The following is an 18,940-nucleotide window of genomic DNA, read 5'->3' as shown; positions in this document are numbered from 1 at the left end:
TATACGTTCTACACAATATTTCACTTAAGAATAAAGCTGATACATATATATTGATATGGAAGGATCTAAAGAGAGATGAAGTTAATAGAGCAAGGCATAGAACATTATGTGAAATAAAAACATGCTTTATCACTCACTGAACCAAGAGAACTATGCATATCTTTGGAAACATATAGAAAGAAAGTCTGGAAGCCTATCTAGACAAACTATTAAGAGAAATTACTTCACGGAAGTGGGGTAGCGGTTAATAGGTATAAGGAAGGGGACAAGGTAAGAAGAACTTTCATGTTTAATCTTATAGCCTTCAGTACTATTTGACTTCTTTGTTTCAAGAAATTTAAGTATTATTATTGTAATTTTAAAATAATAAAATATATGAATAACACTGTAATGTTAATGGTTTGTGTCTGTGAGACAGACAAAGACACAGACACAGGCAGACAGACACCACACATCTTCCTAAAACAATTACTTGAGGACTGGGGTAAGGACATATTCTTCACATAACCCTGCAAAGTGTTAAGCACTCAATAAATATTTTGTAAAATGTGTTTTGCAAGGAACACCTCCCTCTTCTCCTCTTGAAAAAGAACACTGAACAGGAGTTTTAAAAGGGGTTGAAGGGGAGGCAAAGCAGAGTTATAAGTCTACTCTAAAGACCATAATACTGTAAGAAATTTTTTTTATTATTAATAAAATAGCCAATTTTGATGAAATGACACATTATTTTAAATATGTTAGCAAATTTCCATTTATGTACCTGTGGGTCATACTCTTACTAATTTGATAATAAAATGTTAATACATGTATTTTCTAATAAAAATTTAAATAATGTACCTCAAGTAATCTATTAATACCTGTATTTATAATTCTAAATGGTCTAAACCTCACTTCACATTTTGATATTTCTTCAAATGTAAGTACAATTGATCATAAAAAACATCATTACTTTACATACCACTGAAAAGGAAAAGTGCTGACAATTAAATTATGACAAGCAGCCAACCTCGCTGCCTCAACCCCGCCAGGGTAGCGGCCAAGCAGAGGGCTGTTGGGGGCAAGGTACGCATGGGGTCTTCAGATGCCTGCCTCCCACCCATCTGCTGTTGCCAGACCAGTGGGAGGACAGAGCGACCTACTCCACTGCTCTAGGGAGTTTCCTGGTGGCGCAGTGGTTAAGAACCCGCCTGCCAACGCAGGGGACACGGTTCGAGCCCTGGTCTGGAAAGGTCCCACATGCCGTGGAGCAACTAAACCTGTGCACCACAACTACTGAGCCTGCACTCTAGAGCCCATGAGCCACAACTACTGAGCCCTCGTGCCACAAATACTGAAGCCTGCGTACCTAGAGCCCATGCTCCGCAACAAGAGAAGCCACCGCAAGCAGAAGCCCGTGCACCACAACAAAGAGTAGCCCCCACTTGCTGCAACTAGAGAAAGCCTGTGCGCAGCAACGAAGACCCAATGTGGCAAAAGAAAATAAATTTAAAAAATAAAATGTAACTACCAGAAAAAGTAAAAAAAAATTATGGCAAGCTATAGAATTGTAAATGCATACTGATCTCAAAAATGTTAAAATGTGAAAGAAAATCAGCATTTTAGAATCAACGAAGTATGATATTTTCTTGTCATGCTTTAGCTCTATGGGTATTTATAAATAAAAGCTATAATGAAAAAATTTAAGTAAGAAAATGGATGTCTTTGGGTTTTACTGGAGTCACTACCAACATTTAAAAAAAAAAGCTTAGCTTCAGAAATACATCCTCTCAAAATATATTTATCAGAACTTCATTAAATCTAAAAATATATTAAATTTTTGTATAATTATTCTCCAACAGGATAGCTGACATATCAAAGTGTTATATAAATCAAAACTTTCACCTGGGGACTTCCCTGGTGGCACAGTGGTTAAGAATCCGCCTGCCAATGCAGGCGACACAGGTTCGATCCCTGGTCCAGGAAGATCCCACATGCTGTGGAGCAACTAAGCCCTTGCACCACAACTACCGAGCCTGAGCTCTAGAGCCAGCGAGCCACAACTACTGAGCCTGTGTGCCACAACTACTGAAGCCTGTGCGCCTAGAGCCCGTGCTCCACAACTAAGAGAAGCCACTGCAGTGAGAAGCCCGTGCACCACAATGAAGAGTAGCCCCCACTCGCTGCAACTAGAGAAAACCCGCATGCAGCAATGAACACAGCCAAAAAATCAAAACAAAACAAAACTTTCACTTGATAATATCATTAACCTGAAGAAAGTGTTTGCTAAGGAAATAATCAGTGCTACAGGTATGTGGATAATATCTTGAGATTGATGCAGCTGAGCAGGTTCTCCTGCTAAAGAGCATAATCCCCACACAAACTTCTCTCTTCTTTAATATTATATCATGAAAGAGAAGTCTAAAGTATGACAATTTTGTAAGTAATTTTGAAAGGAATTAAGAGTATATTTTGTTAGCCATCAAAATTTTGATAAAATTTTCAAGACAAAATAGAAAGGTTAAGTATATAACATACTTTAACATACTATAATATACTAATAATAATGAGGCATTTGTTAATTGCTGACGAATGGAAAGCAACAGTGGTATAGTAATTTAAAGCAACAGGTAAAGGAATTCCCTGGTGGTCCAGTGGTTAGGATGCAGCGCTTCCACTGCAGGGGCACAGGTTTAATCCCTGGTCGGGGAACTAAGATCCCACAAGCCGTGCTGTGTGGCCAAACAAAAAACAAAAATAAATAAATAGAGTAATAGGTAAGAGTGATTCTATTTTGTTACACAATGCATTTTATACTCACACTGAATATGAATGTTTCAAATCGGAAAATTCAAAATATTCAAGTCTGAAAAACTAGAAAGCTGTTCTACTTGCTATTCTATATTTTGGGTTGATTATACAGAAATCCTTTTTAAAGGCTGCTTATCATAAGGGTCATGGATGCTCATTAAAAGACCTTAGGGGCTTCCCTGGTGGTGCGGTGGTTGAGAGTCCGCCTGCCGATGCAGGGGACATGGGTTCGTGCCCCGGTCCGGGAAGATCCCACATGCCGTGGAGCGGCTGGGCCCGTGAGCCATGGCCACTGAGCCTGTGCGTCCGGAGCCTGTGCTCCACAACGGGAGAGGCCACAACAGTGAGAGGCCCGCGTACCGAAAAAAAAAAAAAAAAAAAAAAAAAAGACCTTAGAATATTCCTGGCTTACGTGTTATTGTTGACTTGTATTTTAATGCTACAATTTTTTTTCATTTTAATCTCATAAGTACTTTAAGAGTCAATGTTCTTTTATCCTTACCCACAAATTTACTTCTTTCTTTGCTCTTCTTCCCTCTTCAACTCACTCCTTATATTTCAGATTTCTTTCCGTGTAAACTGCCCTCTTTAGAATTTCCTTTAGTCCAAAGGCTTGCTGGTTGCAAATTCCCTCATTATTTCTCCAATAATGTTTTTATTTCACCCATAATCTTGAAAGATGGTTTTGCTAATTTTAGAACTACAGTTGACAGTTACTTTCTTTCAACACAACATCTTCTAACTTCTGTGGTTGCTGTTGAGAATTCACTTCCCAGTCTGACCACTGCTCTTGTGAAAGTAATATGTCTTTTATTTCTGGATGATTTTAAGAGCTCTCTCTCTGCTATTCAATTTTACTATCATTAGTCTATGTGTAGATTTCTTTTTATTTATTCTGCTTGTGATTCTTTTATCTGTGGATTGGCATCTTCCATTAATTCTGGAAAATTCTCAGCCATTAGATACTCAGATATTGAATATGGCTCGTTCTTTCTCTCTTTTTCATTAGATATTTCTTGCTCTATCTTCCCTGACCTGTAAACTATATTTCACATTTTCAGGCTTTCTTGTCCTTTTATGCTGCATTATGGACAATGTATTCTACCTTTCTATTTACTCAGATATGTTTATGTTTAAACCCATCCACTGAAAATTTTAATTTTGACATTTTTCTCTTCTAGAAATTTCATTCTTTTTCAAATCATCTAAGTTTTTAAAAAGTACTTTTATTTACTGCAATTTTTTTTATCAGGTTTGACTTTCTAACAACTTGCTCAGTAGAAGGGGGGTGCCAAGCATTTGACTAGTGCTGGCAGGTGAGGGTGAAGCCCTGAATGTCTGGCTTTGAATGGCCCAGCCAGGAGCTGGGTTATAGAAAGGAAGGATTAAGCAAATTAAGTAAATGCATCAACAATAATACAAATAATAGGAATGAGAATAATCTCTCACTGTCAGAGAAGTGCAGATATGGAAAAGATGAAGGCTAGAATAAATTCTGTAGAGTTGCACTAGATGCTGGGGTATTAAGAACTCAATGATTTTTAATATATATAAAGATATAGAAATAGGCAGGTGTGTGTGTGTGTGTGTGTGTGTGTACATACATCTATTTCCTAGCTTGGTTCACTGAGAACCAGAAGTAATAACCACACCTCTACCAACTAGCATACATGTTGCTAGGACTGTCATTTCTATACATCATCATCCACTAAAAGGAACCTTACAGAGAGAACACTAACATGAGGGCTAAGGCAAAAAATATGTAAGACGCTCTGCCCATAGAAAAGGTGGAGAAACAATGATCAACCTCATAATTACAAGCACCTCCATCCAGACTATGATTTCTCCATACCATTTCCCACTTAAAAAAAAAAAAAATCAGGGCTCCTAGAAGGAATGACTGATAACATTATCTAGAGCCGGAAATAAATAAAGTGAATCTGGAACACCTAGTTGTACCAGAACACAAAGCAGCTATCAAAGTCATGGAGGGGGAGAGGGGTCATGTCAAAAGAACCCAGAAGACAACGTGAAGGGGTTCCCCCACTGGCCAAAGACAGGGCAATCTGAGCATCAAAAAGAATAATATCCACAGTGGATTAAAACAAATCAATTATGTTAAAATTCGTATGTCACAAGGGTACTAAAAAAGAAATTCCATGATCACTTCTGGTGACTACTGGGGAACCAAATGTTATGGAAACTGGTTAATAAAGGGAAATACTCTAGAATTTATCCTGTCTTTCCTATATACGCTGTACTTTTTTTTTTTTTTTGCGGTATGCGGGCCTCTCACTGCTGTGGCCTCTCCCGTTGCGGAGCACAGGCTCCGGACGCGCAGGCTCAGCGGCCATGGCTCACGGGTCCAGCCGCTCTGCAGCATGTGGGATCCTCCCGGACCGGGGCACAAACCCATGTCCCCTGCATCGGCAGGCAGACTCTCAACCACTGCGCCACCAGGGAAGCCCCAAAGCTGTACCTTTTTAAACGCATCATCTCTGACTTTTAATGGATTGTTTCATTCAATTCACACTTACTATACTGAATAATACATTTATTTTAAATAATTTCCCTTTCCCCCAAAGTTGGTTGTCTTGATCAGATTTTATTTATATTATTTCCCCCTTTTAAATCAGAGATTCTACTGTTTATAATTTTTATTAATGAAAACTATCTCTTTCCTTGCTCTTTTAATCAAATATGACTTTATTCTTATTTGTAAAATATCAAGTCTTTCTACCGCTGAGATGCCTTGTTTTCCTACTAAATGCTCTGTTATTCCCTACTCTCCTTTCCCCCAGGTGGATAACAGCTTCAAAATACTTTTATAATACATGCTAAATACTTCATATTCTCTTACCTTTTCCTTCATGTTTTCTATCTCTTAATCTTTCAATTATATGCTTTGAGATTATTTCCTGCATTCATCTTCTATCTGTAATTCAAGCCTCACCTGTGACCATTCTCTTCTTTAAACTCTGTAGTTTGAAAGCACATTTTTAAGCCCCAGGAAGACCTTTTCGAATTGCATCTCCTTAAGCACTTTTTACCATTTTAAAATTTCAAGTGTTCGCTGATCTCCTGTAGTAGTTCTTTTTCACGGAGCATATGTTCTGATTGTTCAGCCTGTTCCTCATCTCTCTGTTGAGATGGCATTCTTTTTTCTCTGTTGGCTCACTGGTACTTAGGTGTGGTTGCTGAGATACTCTTAATGGTTAGAGTTCTTCAGGTGGTGAAAGGAAAAGGAGACTCTCACTCTGTGTCCTGTGGTTTAAGGATAGGCTATCAAACTCCTTAAGAGGGACTGGGCTAGAGGAAACCTCTCCACTCTCACTCTTAATTCTTCATTCTCCTGGCCTGGAGGGTAGGAAAGACACTGAAGCCTCCAATCAGATCTCCCTTACCCTGATCTTTTGGGGGATGGGGGGAATGCAGGGAGGAGTAGACAGAGCACTTTTATAGCTGTCCATACATGTCATACATGCTCCAAACCAAGCTCTTTATAAATCTTTAGCTCTTTCATCTTTGCCCCGGGATTTGATGCTGTGCTGCAGTAGTGGTGACAACCTGGGGCTGCCCAATTAAAGCCACAGTGTTCAGGAAATGGGCAGGTAACACAGTTGCGCAAATAAGCAGACCTTCCCAGCAAACCCACAGTGGCCATGCAGTATAAGTAAGAAATAAACCAAGTTACTCATATTTTAGGTGTTATTACCACAGCATAACTTAGCTGTAATAGAGTCTGACTCCATTTTTGATGCCTGCCTGCTGACAGCTTTCAAATCCCACTGTTCTCCCTTCCTCTTCTGCCCACATGTGGGCAAGTTGATAAGAAAGTCCAGGTGCTCCTTCCTTTGCACTGGCGGGAAGTTTAAATTACACAAGACCTGGCCTGCATCGTGGAAACCCTCAACCCAGCCCTACCCCGTAACCACATAAAACCCCAAGATAGTCGCTGTTCCTTGTTTTCCCCCGAAAAGCTTATTATGCAAATGATAAACCTTTTCAGATCAGATCCTCTTGGTGTACATGTGGTATCTTCAGTCTCTACATCCAAATCAATTTTGGGCAGGGGGGTGCTGTTCCACTACTTCAGGGTGACTACAAATATTAGCTTATGTGACTGATACACAAATTAGTACTTGAAGGTTTGTAATGAGAAACTGATAACAATCACAATAAAGGAAAAGACACTGACTTAGGGGTTGGGCAGTAGGCCACATGGAAACTATTATATTGGAGGCTAGAAAGTTAGTGATCCATGCTTGTAGTGGCAAAACTATCATGTGTGATAGTCTGAAAAGCAGATAAATTTACCCATGAAAACTCTTTTCTCTCTGACATAAAAACTGATGATTTTCCAGATACTGGCAGCTTTGTCACCATGGATTCCAGACTGACAGCATGTGGGACATGATAAACATACTGTGTGAATTAGAAATACTCTGATATTGTTACCGCAGCATAAACTAGCCCATCCTGACTGATAACAAAAGGGGTATTCTTTACAACTTCCTCCTTCCCTCTATCCAAGTGTAGTATAACAGCACACAGAGGATTGCGTACAAAACTCTGTATTTGCTCCTAGGAAGAAATGAGTTGAGCTATTTAGGAGATCTCTGACTGTTGGAAGGTCCAGGGCTGCTTGAAAGTTGAAAACGAGCCTACTTTCATAGAAGGGCTGAAAACAAGACTAGCATTGTTTTAGACAGAGAGTACAGGGACAGGAAGTGTCTATTTTACTGGTCTCTAACTCTTGTTATACTGAAGCTTTTTTCTCATTGCATTGAAAAAAAATTAAAACAAGAGTTTAGGCCAGCTAATTCTGGCAGGTTTCAAAACAGTGATACACTGTTGTGTGAAATGAACAGGCTATACAGACTACATATGTGGTCCTATTTTTGATTTTTTAAAGACATATTTGTTTCAGTACTCATTTGTACAAAAAAGTCTAGAAATACACATACTCTAAAATGTTAACACTAGTGTTAATTAAAAAAAGGAGGCGATTAGACTGAGGCGGCTCTAATACATAAGCAAAGCACAACCTCAGCCTAAAATGCCTCAAGGTTAAGAAATCAACACCTAAGAACAACCAATCACAAACAGCCAACTTGGCTTTCCCAAATAATATAGGTGCTTAAGCAATAGCCAATCAGATAATTCCCTTGCTTTGCTTCTGCCTCTTCTCTATAAACGTCTTTCCCCTAGCTCCTGTCAGCGGAGTATTCCTAACCATTTCTGGTTTGGTGCTGACCAATCTGAATCAATTTTTACTCAAATAAACTCTTAAAATTTTTAGTGTGCCTCAGTTTATCTTTTAATACTAGTCAATCTCTGAAACTGAGATAGTGTCTATTTATTCTCCTCTTATTTATACTTTCTGATTTTTCTAAAATGGACATATATTAACATAAAATAGAAGTTTTAAAAACACTGTGCATCATGTATGAAGTTGTATATATGTAGAGCTTAATTTTCCTATTAAGGAAAACTTTTATTCTCTGCCACAAATGTGACAACTTTACTCTTGCTACAATATTTTACAATAGAATCTTCAATTTTCTCAAAAAATTGCTAGATGCAACATATAAGCTAGTGATCTTTGAGCAGTCATTTTAAAAATAGAATTTTAAACATTTTAACCATGTACCAAAACATACTTTAGAATATTGTGAACCTTGATGCCTAAAAATAACAGGAGTCTTTGTAAGTGCGAACAGCATAAGACAGATAATAGAGAAAAGCAGTAGAAAACTAAAATAATTCTCTTAAAGATATCAAGTTTAAGTTCTATATCCAAAATGAGTCAATATATGAAATTAAATCATTTAGTAAATGAGAAATATGATCTAAAGGACCAGCTAATAGTAAATGTATTCTTTTGATGTTCACAAATAATATAATGCATTCCTTGTGCTGTATCTTGATTGTGGTAATGGTTACATAACTAAATGCACGTGCCAAAACTTAGGCAAATGTATGCTTAAAGCTACTGAATTTTCATGTGTGTAAATTACACTTCAATAAAGCTGATTTTTAAAAATCACAATTTTTTGCTAAAATTTTCAGATTATTTCCAGACAATTTTATTCAATGGCTTAACCATTCAAAACAGTCTGTTACATTATATGAACTTATAGAAAAAAAAAAATCTATATATAGTAAAAGTGGAATCTCTTCCTCATAAATTTCCTATCCCCAATACCCAGTAAAACTGGCTAGAGAATTTCAGTCATTCTTCCTTTCTCTCACCTCCTTTCAATAGGCCATCAAGTCCTATCAATTATATACTTTCTTTCATCCCTACTCTACTGTCTTAGTTCATTTCTTTCTGGACTACTGCAATAGACTTCTAATTGATTTCCTTGACTTTAATCTCCCACCTACCAATCCAAAATCCTTAACACAGAAAAAAACAATTATCTTGCCCCCGCAAAAAATGAACAAACAAAGCAACAATAATGTTAATAGAAACTTGTTTTAAAAAACTAAATTGCTTCAGAATGAAGCCCAAAATCCATGTCACTAAAGGTACTTTAAGGCCTCATGATCAATATCAAATCCTCCCCTCACAAAAAGCATGTATTTTATATCTCTGCCTGTAGAGTCATCCTCTCCTTTTCTGTCTGTGAAATATCTACTAATCCCTAAAAAACTCTAGTTTAAATATAATTTCCTCCATTCCCATTGTCCTCCTCTAGATGTGAATTCCTCTAGGCCAGGGTCTGAACCTTCTTCACTAAGCACCATGCCTGGCTCAGAGTAAATACACTTATGAATTGAATAAAGGAATAAAAACAGTATTATTCACTAAATCTATTTTTACTTTAACAAATTAACATTTTTTTCTAAGATAAAAAGCTTAGAAAATTTGATAATGTAGAAACTGTACCTTGTCTACATGGAAAATTAAATCCAGTTCACAGACGTTTTCAAAACACTTGTCTAATGTTTCCACAAATACCTAAAGAAAAGAAAAAAGGTTAAAAGCTTTTGAGAACTGAATAAGTTCATTCAAATCTATTACCTATAAGGCAGACAATTCTTAATTGTGAATTAAAACTTCTAACTCTATTATCACATTTCTTTTTTAAATTAAAAACTGTATTAAGTGCAAAAGGAATAATTATAGCCTGTACATCTAAGCTATTTTTCAATACATTAATAAATGAAATACAATAAACAAAATAAACTTCACTGAAAAGTACTAAGACCTAAAAATTGTTAGCACCATTACTTACAAAAGTACTGAAAAATACTCAAGTCAGGCTCCCTATCTTCATATGAGGAAACAAGAAAGCTTGCCATAAGTATCTATCAAGCTAGATGGGCACAGTCCAAGTCTCAACCACATCTAATATAGCCAATAATTTTTAATTAGCAAATCAGTATAAAAGATCACTAAAAATTAAACTTACGGAAAGAGCACAGACTCTGGAATCAGACTTACCTGGACTCAAACTCTGGTTCAAACACCTTGTACGACCTTGTGTGGGAAAGGGTTAACTCAGTAAGCCTGGGTTGTTCAACCCCTATATGTTCCCCAAAATGGCCTGTTTTCAGACGAGCCTTTGGCTAGTTCCTGGGAACTGAGCTCTGAGCCCTTGGAAAGCTCTGTCTGATAAGAGTGTTTCTGCATGCTTGAGGCCCTGGGCCACACAGTACCAGTGTGAGCAGACAGTTTATGCTAACAGTGTGATTTACAATGAACATATTTTTTCTCTGAGGTTCTGGAGCTTAAGTAACCAAGGTCAGTCATGGAGGTGTCACATGCCTATGTGACTGACCCCCAATAAAAATCCTGGAAACCCAGGCTAGGGTGAGTTGCCTAGTTTGGAACACTTTGCACATGTCATCACATATCACTTCTGGGGGAATTAAGCACATCTTGTGTGACTCCAGTAGAAAGGGACAACACCTGGAAGCTTGCACCTGGTTTCCTCCATACTTCCCTTCATGTGCCTTTGATGGTTTTACTCTGTATACTTTCACTGTAATAAACCCTAACCATAAACATAGCAACTTCTGAGTTCTGTGATTCCTAGCAAATCACTGAGATGGTCTTGGGGACCTCTGATACAAACTTTCAAAAATTAATCTCTTAGGGCTTCCCTGGTGGCGCAGTGGTTGAGAGTCCGCCTGCCGATGCAGGGGACACTGGTTCGTGCCCCAGTCTGGGAGGATCCCACATGCCATGGAGCGGCTGGGCCCGTGGGCCATGGCCTCTGAGCCTGCGCGTCCAGAGCCTGTGCTCCACAACAGGAGAGGCCACAACAGTGAGAGGCCTGCGTAGCGCAAAAAAAAAAAAAAAAAAAAAAAAAAATTAATCTCCTAAATTCCACTTTGCATAGTTGTCACTATTCTATCACTATTTCTGTATCCACTACCCTTCTCAGTGGTAATTTTCACAGATAGAATGACCGTAAGTTTATCATTTGAACTGGGGAGTATTACGAGTAAAAGAGAGCATCTACTAATTATTGTATTATAATAACAGTATGCAATGTTATTGTACTATAATAATAACCTGGAACAACAGATGTAAACCAGGACTGTTCCAAGCAAACTGAAATGTATGGTCACTGTATTCATAGGTGATCCTACCGGACAGAATAGAATCTAAACAACAGGCTTCTTGCTATAACTACTCCAATCTGAGGCCAATTTCCACAGATCCACAATCCAAGGCTCCTTCCTGGCATCAATGTAGATGAATAAGACAGGTGAAACAATGTATTTAACTATATGACCATGATCAACATTGTCTTAGACCAAGGGTTGGCAAACTTTCTCTGCAAAGGGCTGGAGAGTAAAGATTTTAATTTTAGGCTTTGTGGGCCATACAGTATAGCACAAAAGCAGCCACAGACAATACATAAGCAAATGAGCATGGCTCTATCCCAATAAAACTTTATTTATAAAAACAGGTAGCAGGCTGAATTTGACCTGCAGGATGTAATTTGTTGATCCTTGACTTAGATCAGGAGAAATAAAAGATCAGTAGTAACCAAGAATATACAGTTTTATACATAGTTTCATTTATGACAAGGCAAGTTATTAAGATGACCAAGTGTGGGGCATACAAAGGTAATCCTCAAGTGAGTGCCTAGTTTGTTTCAATTGTGTGATAAGTAGAAAATATATATTGTTGAGTACCTATCCAAACTCCCAACTTCATCTATTTCTCCTCAAGGTCTTGGTGACATGGTCCATGAAATGACTTTATTCATTCTATTTCTAATTCTGACTCACTTTTCTTCTTCTTATAACACGTTCTTGTTATGAGGATAGAATGGGATAACGCTGCTTGAACAAAGAATAAGCATTTAACAAATACTGACTTCTTGAGGAGTCCAAAAGAGAAAATTTTCCCGTTGAGAAAGATGAATTTATTTTTGACACAGTATCTCTAACATGGAAGTGGTCTGAATACATTTATAAACTCATAGTTAAATAAGTTACAGGAAATAAAACCATTTAAGTTCTATCCTTCAGTAAATTTTTACTGAAGTATAACATACGTACAGAAAAGTACACCACACTGTTCGTAGGAATGTAAATTGGCGCAGCCACTGTGTAAAACAGTATGGAGGTTCCTCAAAAAACTAAAAACAGAACTACCATATCATCCAGCAATTCCACTCCTGGGTGGGTATACAGCTGAAGAAAAAAAACCACTAGCTTGAAAAGATGCATGTACCCCAATGTTCATAGCAGCATTATTTACAACTGCCAACATATGGAAGCAACCTCAGTGTCCATCAACAGATGAATGGATAAAGGCGTGGTATACTCACACACACACACACACACACACACACAGAGAGAGAGAGAGAGAGAGAGAGAGAGAGAGAGAGAGGAATACTACTCAACCATGAAAAAGAATGAAATTTTGCCAGTTCCAACAACATGGAGGGTATTATGCATAGAGAAATAAGTCAGAGAGAAAGACAAATACTGTCTGTTATCACCTTCATGTGGAATCTAAAAAATAAAACAAACAAATGAATATAACAAAACAGAAACAGACTCACAGATATAGATAACAAACTAGTGGTTACCAGTGGGAAGAGGGAAGGGGGAGGGGAAAGATAGGAGTAGGGGATTAAGAGGTACAAACAACTATGTATAAAATTAGTAAGCTACAAGGATATATTATACAGCACAGGGAATATAGCCAATATTTTATAATAGCCAATATTTTATAATAACTTTAAATGGAGTATAGTCTATAAAAATTGTGAATCATTATGTTGTACACCTGAAACCAATGTAATATTGTAAGCCAAGTATACCTCAATAATAAAAAAAAGTACACAAATCATAACAATGTACAACCTGATGAATTTTCACAAAGTAAGTACACCTGTGTAACCAGCACTTAATATTCAGGTGTTAGACTATTACCAGCACTGTAGAAGCCCGCTCATACTCCATTCGGCAACTATCAACATCAAGGGTAACTACCCTGCTTTCTAACATTAAAGATATATTTTGTCTATTTCTGAACTACTATTGGCCCTTGAACAATCTGGGCTTGAGTTGTGTGGGTCCAATGCTGCACGCATGCTTAGAAACAAGTTTTTTTCAATAAATATAGTACTATACTACCCATGGTTGGCTGAATCCAGGGATGCGGAACCCACAGATACAGAAGGCCAACTGTAAGGGACTTGAGCATCCACGGATTCTGGTCACAGCAGGTCCTGTAACCAATTCCCGGCAGATACCAACTACCATACCAAGGGACAACCGTGTATTTAAATGGAATCATACAGTATGGAACCATATGAGTGGCTTCTTCTATTCATTGATTTGTTTGTGAGATTTATTTATTTTGTTACATAGTATTAGTATAACAGTTCATTCATTCTTGTTGTTATACAGTGTGCTATTGCAGAAATATACCACAATGTATTTATCTAGTCCACGGTTGACAGAAATTCGGGTCCGGCATGGGGCCATTACAATTAGTACTGATACTAATTCTTATATAAGTCTTTTAGTGAACATATATACACATATCTACTGAATGTATACCTAAAGTAGAATCACTGGGCCATGGAGCAGATAGGTTTTCAAAGCAATTATAAAACTTTACAATCCAGGGACTTCCTTGACAGTCCAGCGGTTAAGACTCCACACTTCCACTGCAGGGGGGGCGGGTTTGATCCCTCTCAGGGAACTAAGATCCCGCAAGCCGTGTGGCACAGTCATTAAAAAAAAAAAAAATTTACAATCCAAATCATAGTATATGGGAGTTCCCATAGTGCCACATCCTTGTCAACCCTGTATGTTGTCAATCTTTTAATTTTAGTCATTCTTATGGGTGTGTGGTGGTCTGTCATTGTGATATTCATTTGTATTTCCCTGAAGCCTAAAGAGATGGACCACCATTTCATATTTACCATTTTGATATCCTTTTTCATGATGTCTATTCAAGACTTCTGCTCATTTTTCTGTTCAAGACTTCTGCTCATTACCTGTCTTTCTTATTGATGTATAGAAATTCTTTACATAGCTAGATACAGTCCTGTCATACACACATATTACAGATATCTTTTCCTACTCTGACTTGCCTTTTCATTCTCCTAATAATGTTCTCGGAAGAACAGAAGCTTTAAATTTCAATATAGTCCAACTTATCAGCTTTTTTCCTTTATGGTTAATCTGTTTTTTGGTCCAATTTAAGAAATTTTTGCCTATAGCAAGGTCAGGAAGATATTCTCCCAGAAGAAAACAAAAGCTTCATGGTTTTATTTTTCATGTTTGGACCAAATCTATCTGGAATTAATTTTCGTATGTGGTGTGAGGTGGTCTTTCTTAATTTAAAATTATTATTAAACTTACTATTCAGAATAAAGTTTCCAGTATGGCTTTATTTTTTCATGTTTACTTTTTCCAGATCCACTGGTTTGATTACCCATATACTGTAGCCATTCTTTCTTAACCATCAGAAGATGACTATCTTGGTGAAAATGCTGTCTGAATAGTTTCCCTTCACTCATGTGTTACTTATGAAGGATCAGTGGAACCCACTGAACATAGACTATATCTGACAAAGAGAGAAAAAAATTTCTTGGTAGCATTGAATGTGCCACTGGTGAACTATAATGTGCAAAAAATATGAGCTGTCTATAGAGGCAGTATAGCAAAGCAGTGAGGAAACCACAAAGACCTGACTTCAAACTCCTCCTTAGCTACTACCTAGCTATGTGAGCCTAAGTCACTCAACTCCTCCAAATATCAGAACTATAAAATAGTTATACAACTATCTACCTTTCTGGATTATCTTAAAGATTTAGTTAAATAATTTAGATAAAGTGCTGAACACTGCCCAAAACACATCAACTAAACAAAAGCCAGTACTATTTACCTGGCTGTTCAAAACATATGATTACAAAATTAAAACAGAAAGAGAAAATTCTAATTCTACTAATAAACACTGATATAAAAGCAAGGTAACTACATACTGTGGTGTCCAAGTTTTTGGGATTTGCTTACTAACTTAGAAAGAAAAAGGCTGTCAATATTTAAAACAGAACAATACCAAGTATGAAAAATGTAATAATACTTTTTTAAAAAGTGCCCTGCAGCAAAATATCATTACAACTACATGTTCTTAACTTAGGGAAAGAATTCTTAAGATTTAAGGCATTCAAATGCTAAGTTTGGATGAAAACTTAAAAACCCACTTCAAAAAACTCTCCATTAATTTTCTTTTGAGTTAGCAAGAATTACTTAACGTAATTAGAATCTAGAGCCCCAAGGTAGATATACACTGCTGATTCGTTACATGGACAAGGTCAATACAAAACTAATAATCTACAAACTGAAGTTAAGAAATTAAGAAAAACAAATTAATGGGCCTTGGGGGTTCTAGCCAGGACAACCAAAAAAATAATAAAACTGCTGTTGCATTATATTTCACAAAGAGAAAGATAAAAAGACTAAAAAACTAGAAGTAACATGGTACATGGCACCCTCTTGTGTTTTATTTTTAAATGATAAAAGTTTAAAGTCAATTTCAATATAACTTGTTATCTACTAAGTAGCTACTCATTAATCTCTGGCCTTGGGAATTCAAAGGCTGGTGGAAGAAAAATTACTTTTAATTTATTAAGAATAATATTTTAAGTTTTCCTTCATTTTAATAATTACATAGTTTTCCAAAAGTAAATATAAAAGATAGTGATATTCAGAAAAATGCCATATCCACATATAAACAGAGTCTCCCTTCCCTGTGCCCTTCTATCAACAAAACTTCCTTGTGTTTCCTTTATCTTTAATTACAAATTTATATGCCTGGATCACAAAGGGTAACAGGAATCTATTCCAAAGCAGCTTAGTACTTAAGAGTACTTAGTACTCTACTAAAATTCCAGCTTAGCCTCTGACTATGAAATCTAGGGCAAGTTATTTAATTCTAAGCCTCATTTGGGTATAATAATAGTGCCTATGCCATAGAGTTGTTTTAGTGATTACATAATAAATATAAATGGCTTAGAACAGTATCTCACCAAAAAAAGTACTCAATATATTTTAGCTAGTATTATAATACTATACACAGATGCAAAAATAAAAATGTGCACTAGATAAAATAAATGCCACAAAAATATCCTTAAGCAATATCACTTATTTGGCAGACTCTCCTTTAGAGTTTCTAGGGGAAAAAAAATTTTTTTTTTCTGCGTTTGGGGAATTCTGTTAAATTTCAGGAGGAATTGCTCTTACTGTTTCTAATCTATAATATTAAATAAAATACGTAAATGTTAAACTGACATGTTATAAGACAGGAAAAGTCTTAAGCCCAAGAATAGAAGGCATAAATTTAGGAATATGCCAAGAGATCTAAAAAAATTGTTTTTCAGTCAGCAGCAAGATGTTCTAGAGAGATACTGGCTTAGCTTAAGTAAGGAATCAAAAAATACCACTAAAAATGTACCAAGAAAGCTAGGGAACACAGACTGAACTTAAAATCAGATTAATTAGCTTTGAAGAACAACTATGAATACAGCACTGTTGCATATAATATTCAGAATCTTTTTAATGTATGGTGTTTAAGGTGTGTAAGTAGCACTCGGGCTAGCCTATGACTGGATTCTGAACTGGATTTCCACTAAACCTGACCTAGACACTAATGTGCCCATGAGGACGGATATTTTTCTAACAGTAAAAATAGAGACATTTATTGTACATTTATTATGTACCAGTTAACTTAGACATATTAAACTCTTGACTTCAATATGAAAAAATTAAGAGTTGATGAAAGGACTATCTGTCTTCTATATTGATGTCATAATGATTCTTTAAGAGTTCTTAAAGAACTCAATGATTCATATTGTGTGATTTATTTCTTTCTATTTTTTTAAATAAAATTTTTTTAAAAATTTAAAAGCTAACAATGATAATAGCACTTATTGAGTATATACTATTATGGCACTGCTATTGTTCCAAGTGCTTTAAATAGATTATTTTGTTTAATCCTTCACAGTAATCCCATAAGGCAGGTACTTTTTATCAACCATCTGCAGAAGAGTAAGTTAAAGTACAAAGTTAACTAACTACTAGCAGTTAGGTAGGAGAGTCCTCACTAAAATCCAGAAAGTCTCATGGCAGAACCCACACTCTTATTCACTAGAGATACTCCCTCCAACAACAACAAAAATCATCTTTTATTTTTAATGTAGTAAGAGGTTCAGAAATTCAGAAAGAGGTTTCTAAATTCAGAAAATTTAGAAAATACATAAAAGTGTAAAGCAAAAATTTTAACTGTCTATACTTTTATCACCCAAATTAACAACAGTATTGTGCAAAGACTTCTTGTACTATAGGAAATTTAATTACATTGTAGTCTCTCCATTAAAGTGACTTAATATGATTTGTATGTTGGATTTAGACATCTAAGGAAGAAGTAGGGTTTTGAATTTATAAGGCTAATATATCAAATATTAATTTAGAAAATGAAAGTAGCCTCTGCATTATTTCTTTTGGTGCACAGAAGCTACTCCAAGAACATTTTAAAAACTCATATTGACATCAATTGTTAGAACTCCATTTAAACTTCCAAGCAAAAGTTGATTTTTTTAATGGTATTTGGCCTTGAAAGATATTCTCTTGTGTATAATTGAATATGGTACAATTGGTATCTTGAACAGACTTAAAACAAAATAAAATGAAGAAAAATCTTAGCTTTTTCTTACAGAATAGCAACTAATAAGTATAGAAATCATGATGGGAAAATCACTATTTGGCAAACACCACAATAATTCTTTCAGGCAGGAATCATCAACAGATGCTAAAAGTAATGACCAAATTATGATTAGAAAAAGGATATTTATATACTCAAAATTATTCCCCATAGGATACTTCTAAGCACAAAGGGAAAATGGAAGTTTAAGTAGGTAAACCTGGCAGGCACCTCATTAACCAAGGAATCAGAATAAATACCACAAGTAATGGGGTAAAATGATATCATGTATCTCCTGAATATGATGCACTGGAGAAGGACATAACATCACTTGTGATATTCGAAAATACATAATCCGAATTTAATCATTAAGAAACATCAAATCCAAACTGAGGAATACTCTACAAAATAGCTGGCTACGGCCTTCCCTGGTGGTGCAGTGGTTAAGAGTCTGCCTGCCAGTGCAAGGGACACGGGATCATGCCCCAGTCTGGGAGGACCCCACATGCCGTGGAGCGGCTGGGCCCGTGAGCCATGGCCGCTGAGCCTGCGTGTCCGGAGCCTGTGCTCCACAACGGGAGAGGCCACAGGAGTGAGAGGCCTGCGTACCGCAAAAAAAATAAAAATAAAAATAATTGTCTAGTACTCTTCAAAGGATCAAGGTAAGAAACACATGAATGGAAGACAGATGAAGAACTATAACCGAGTAAAGGAAACTTAGGAGATAAGAAAACTAACACTCTATGTAACCTGAATTGAACTCTAAACAAGAAAAATTACATTAATGGGACAACTGGCAAATTTTAAATAAGATCTACAGATTAGATAATAGTATTCTATCAATGTAAATTTCCTGATTTTAATTACCTATTGAGGTTATGGAAGATGTTAAATTTGAGGAATCTGGATGAAGATACAGTATGCAAATTCTTTGCATTATATTTGCCACTTTTCTAAGTC

At 36.4% G+C, this 18,940-nt stretch overlaps 1 protein-coding gene across 2 annotated transcripts in view; it reads right to left on the bottom strand.

Annotated features, from left to right (window-relative positions):
- AP3S1 (adaptor related protein complex 3 subunit sigma 1) overlaps positions 1-18,940 on the bottom strand; it is a 70,651-nt gene that overhangs the window by 16,051 nt on the left and 35,660 nt on the right. For both annotated transcript variants that reach the window (XM_089909187.1, XM_022590774.3), the window contains exon 4: positions 9,683-9,754. In XM_089909187.1, coding sequence (XP_089765313.1) covers positions 9,683-9,754 — 72 coding nt within the window. The remainder of the gene's footprint in view (positions 1-9,682; positions 9,755-18,940) is intronic.

Source organism: Delphinapterus leucas, chromosome 3, assembly GCF_059928025.1.
Source record: "Delphinapterus leucas isolate spDelLeu-1000000601 "Yukka" chromosome 3, BTC_Dleu_Yukka2, whole genome shotgun sequence".
Taxonomy (NCBI): Eukaryota; Metazoa; Chordata; class Mammalia; order Artiodactyla; family Monodontidae; genus Delphinapterus; species Delphinapterus leucas.
This window is presented reverse-complemented; position numbering and strand designations above follow the sequence as displayed.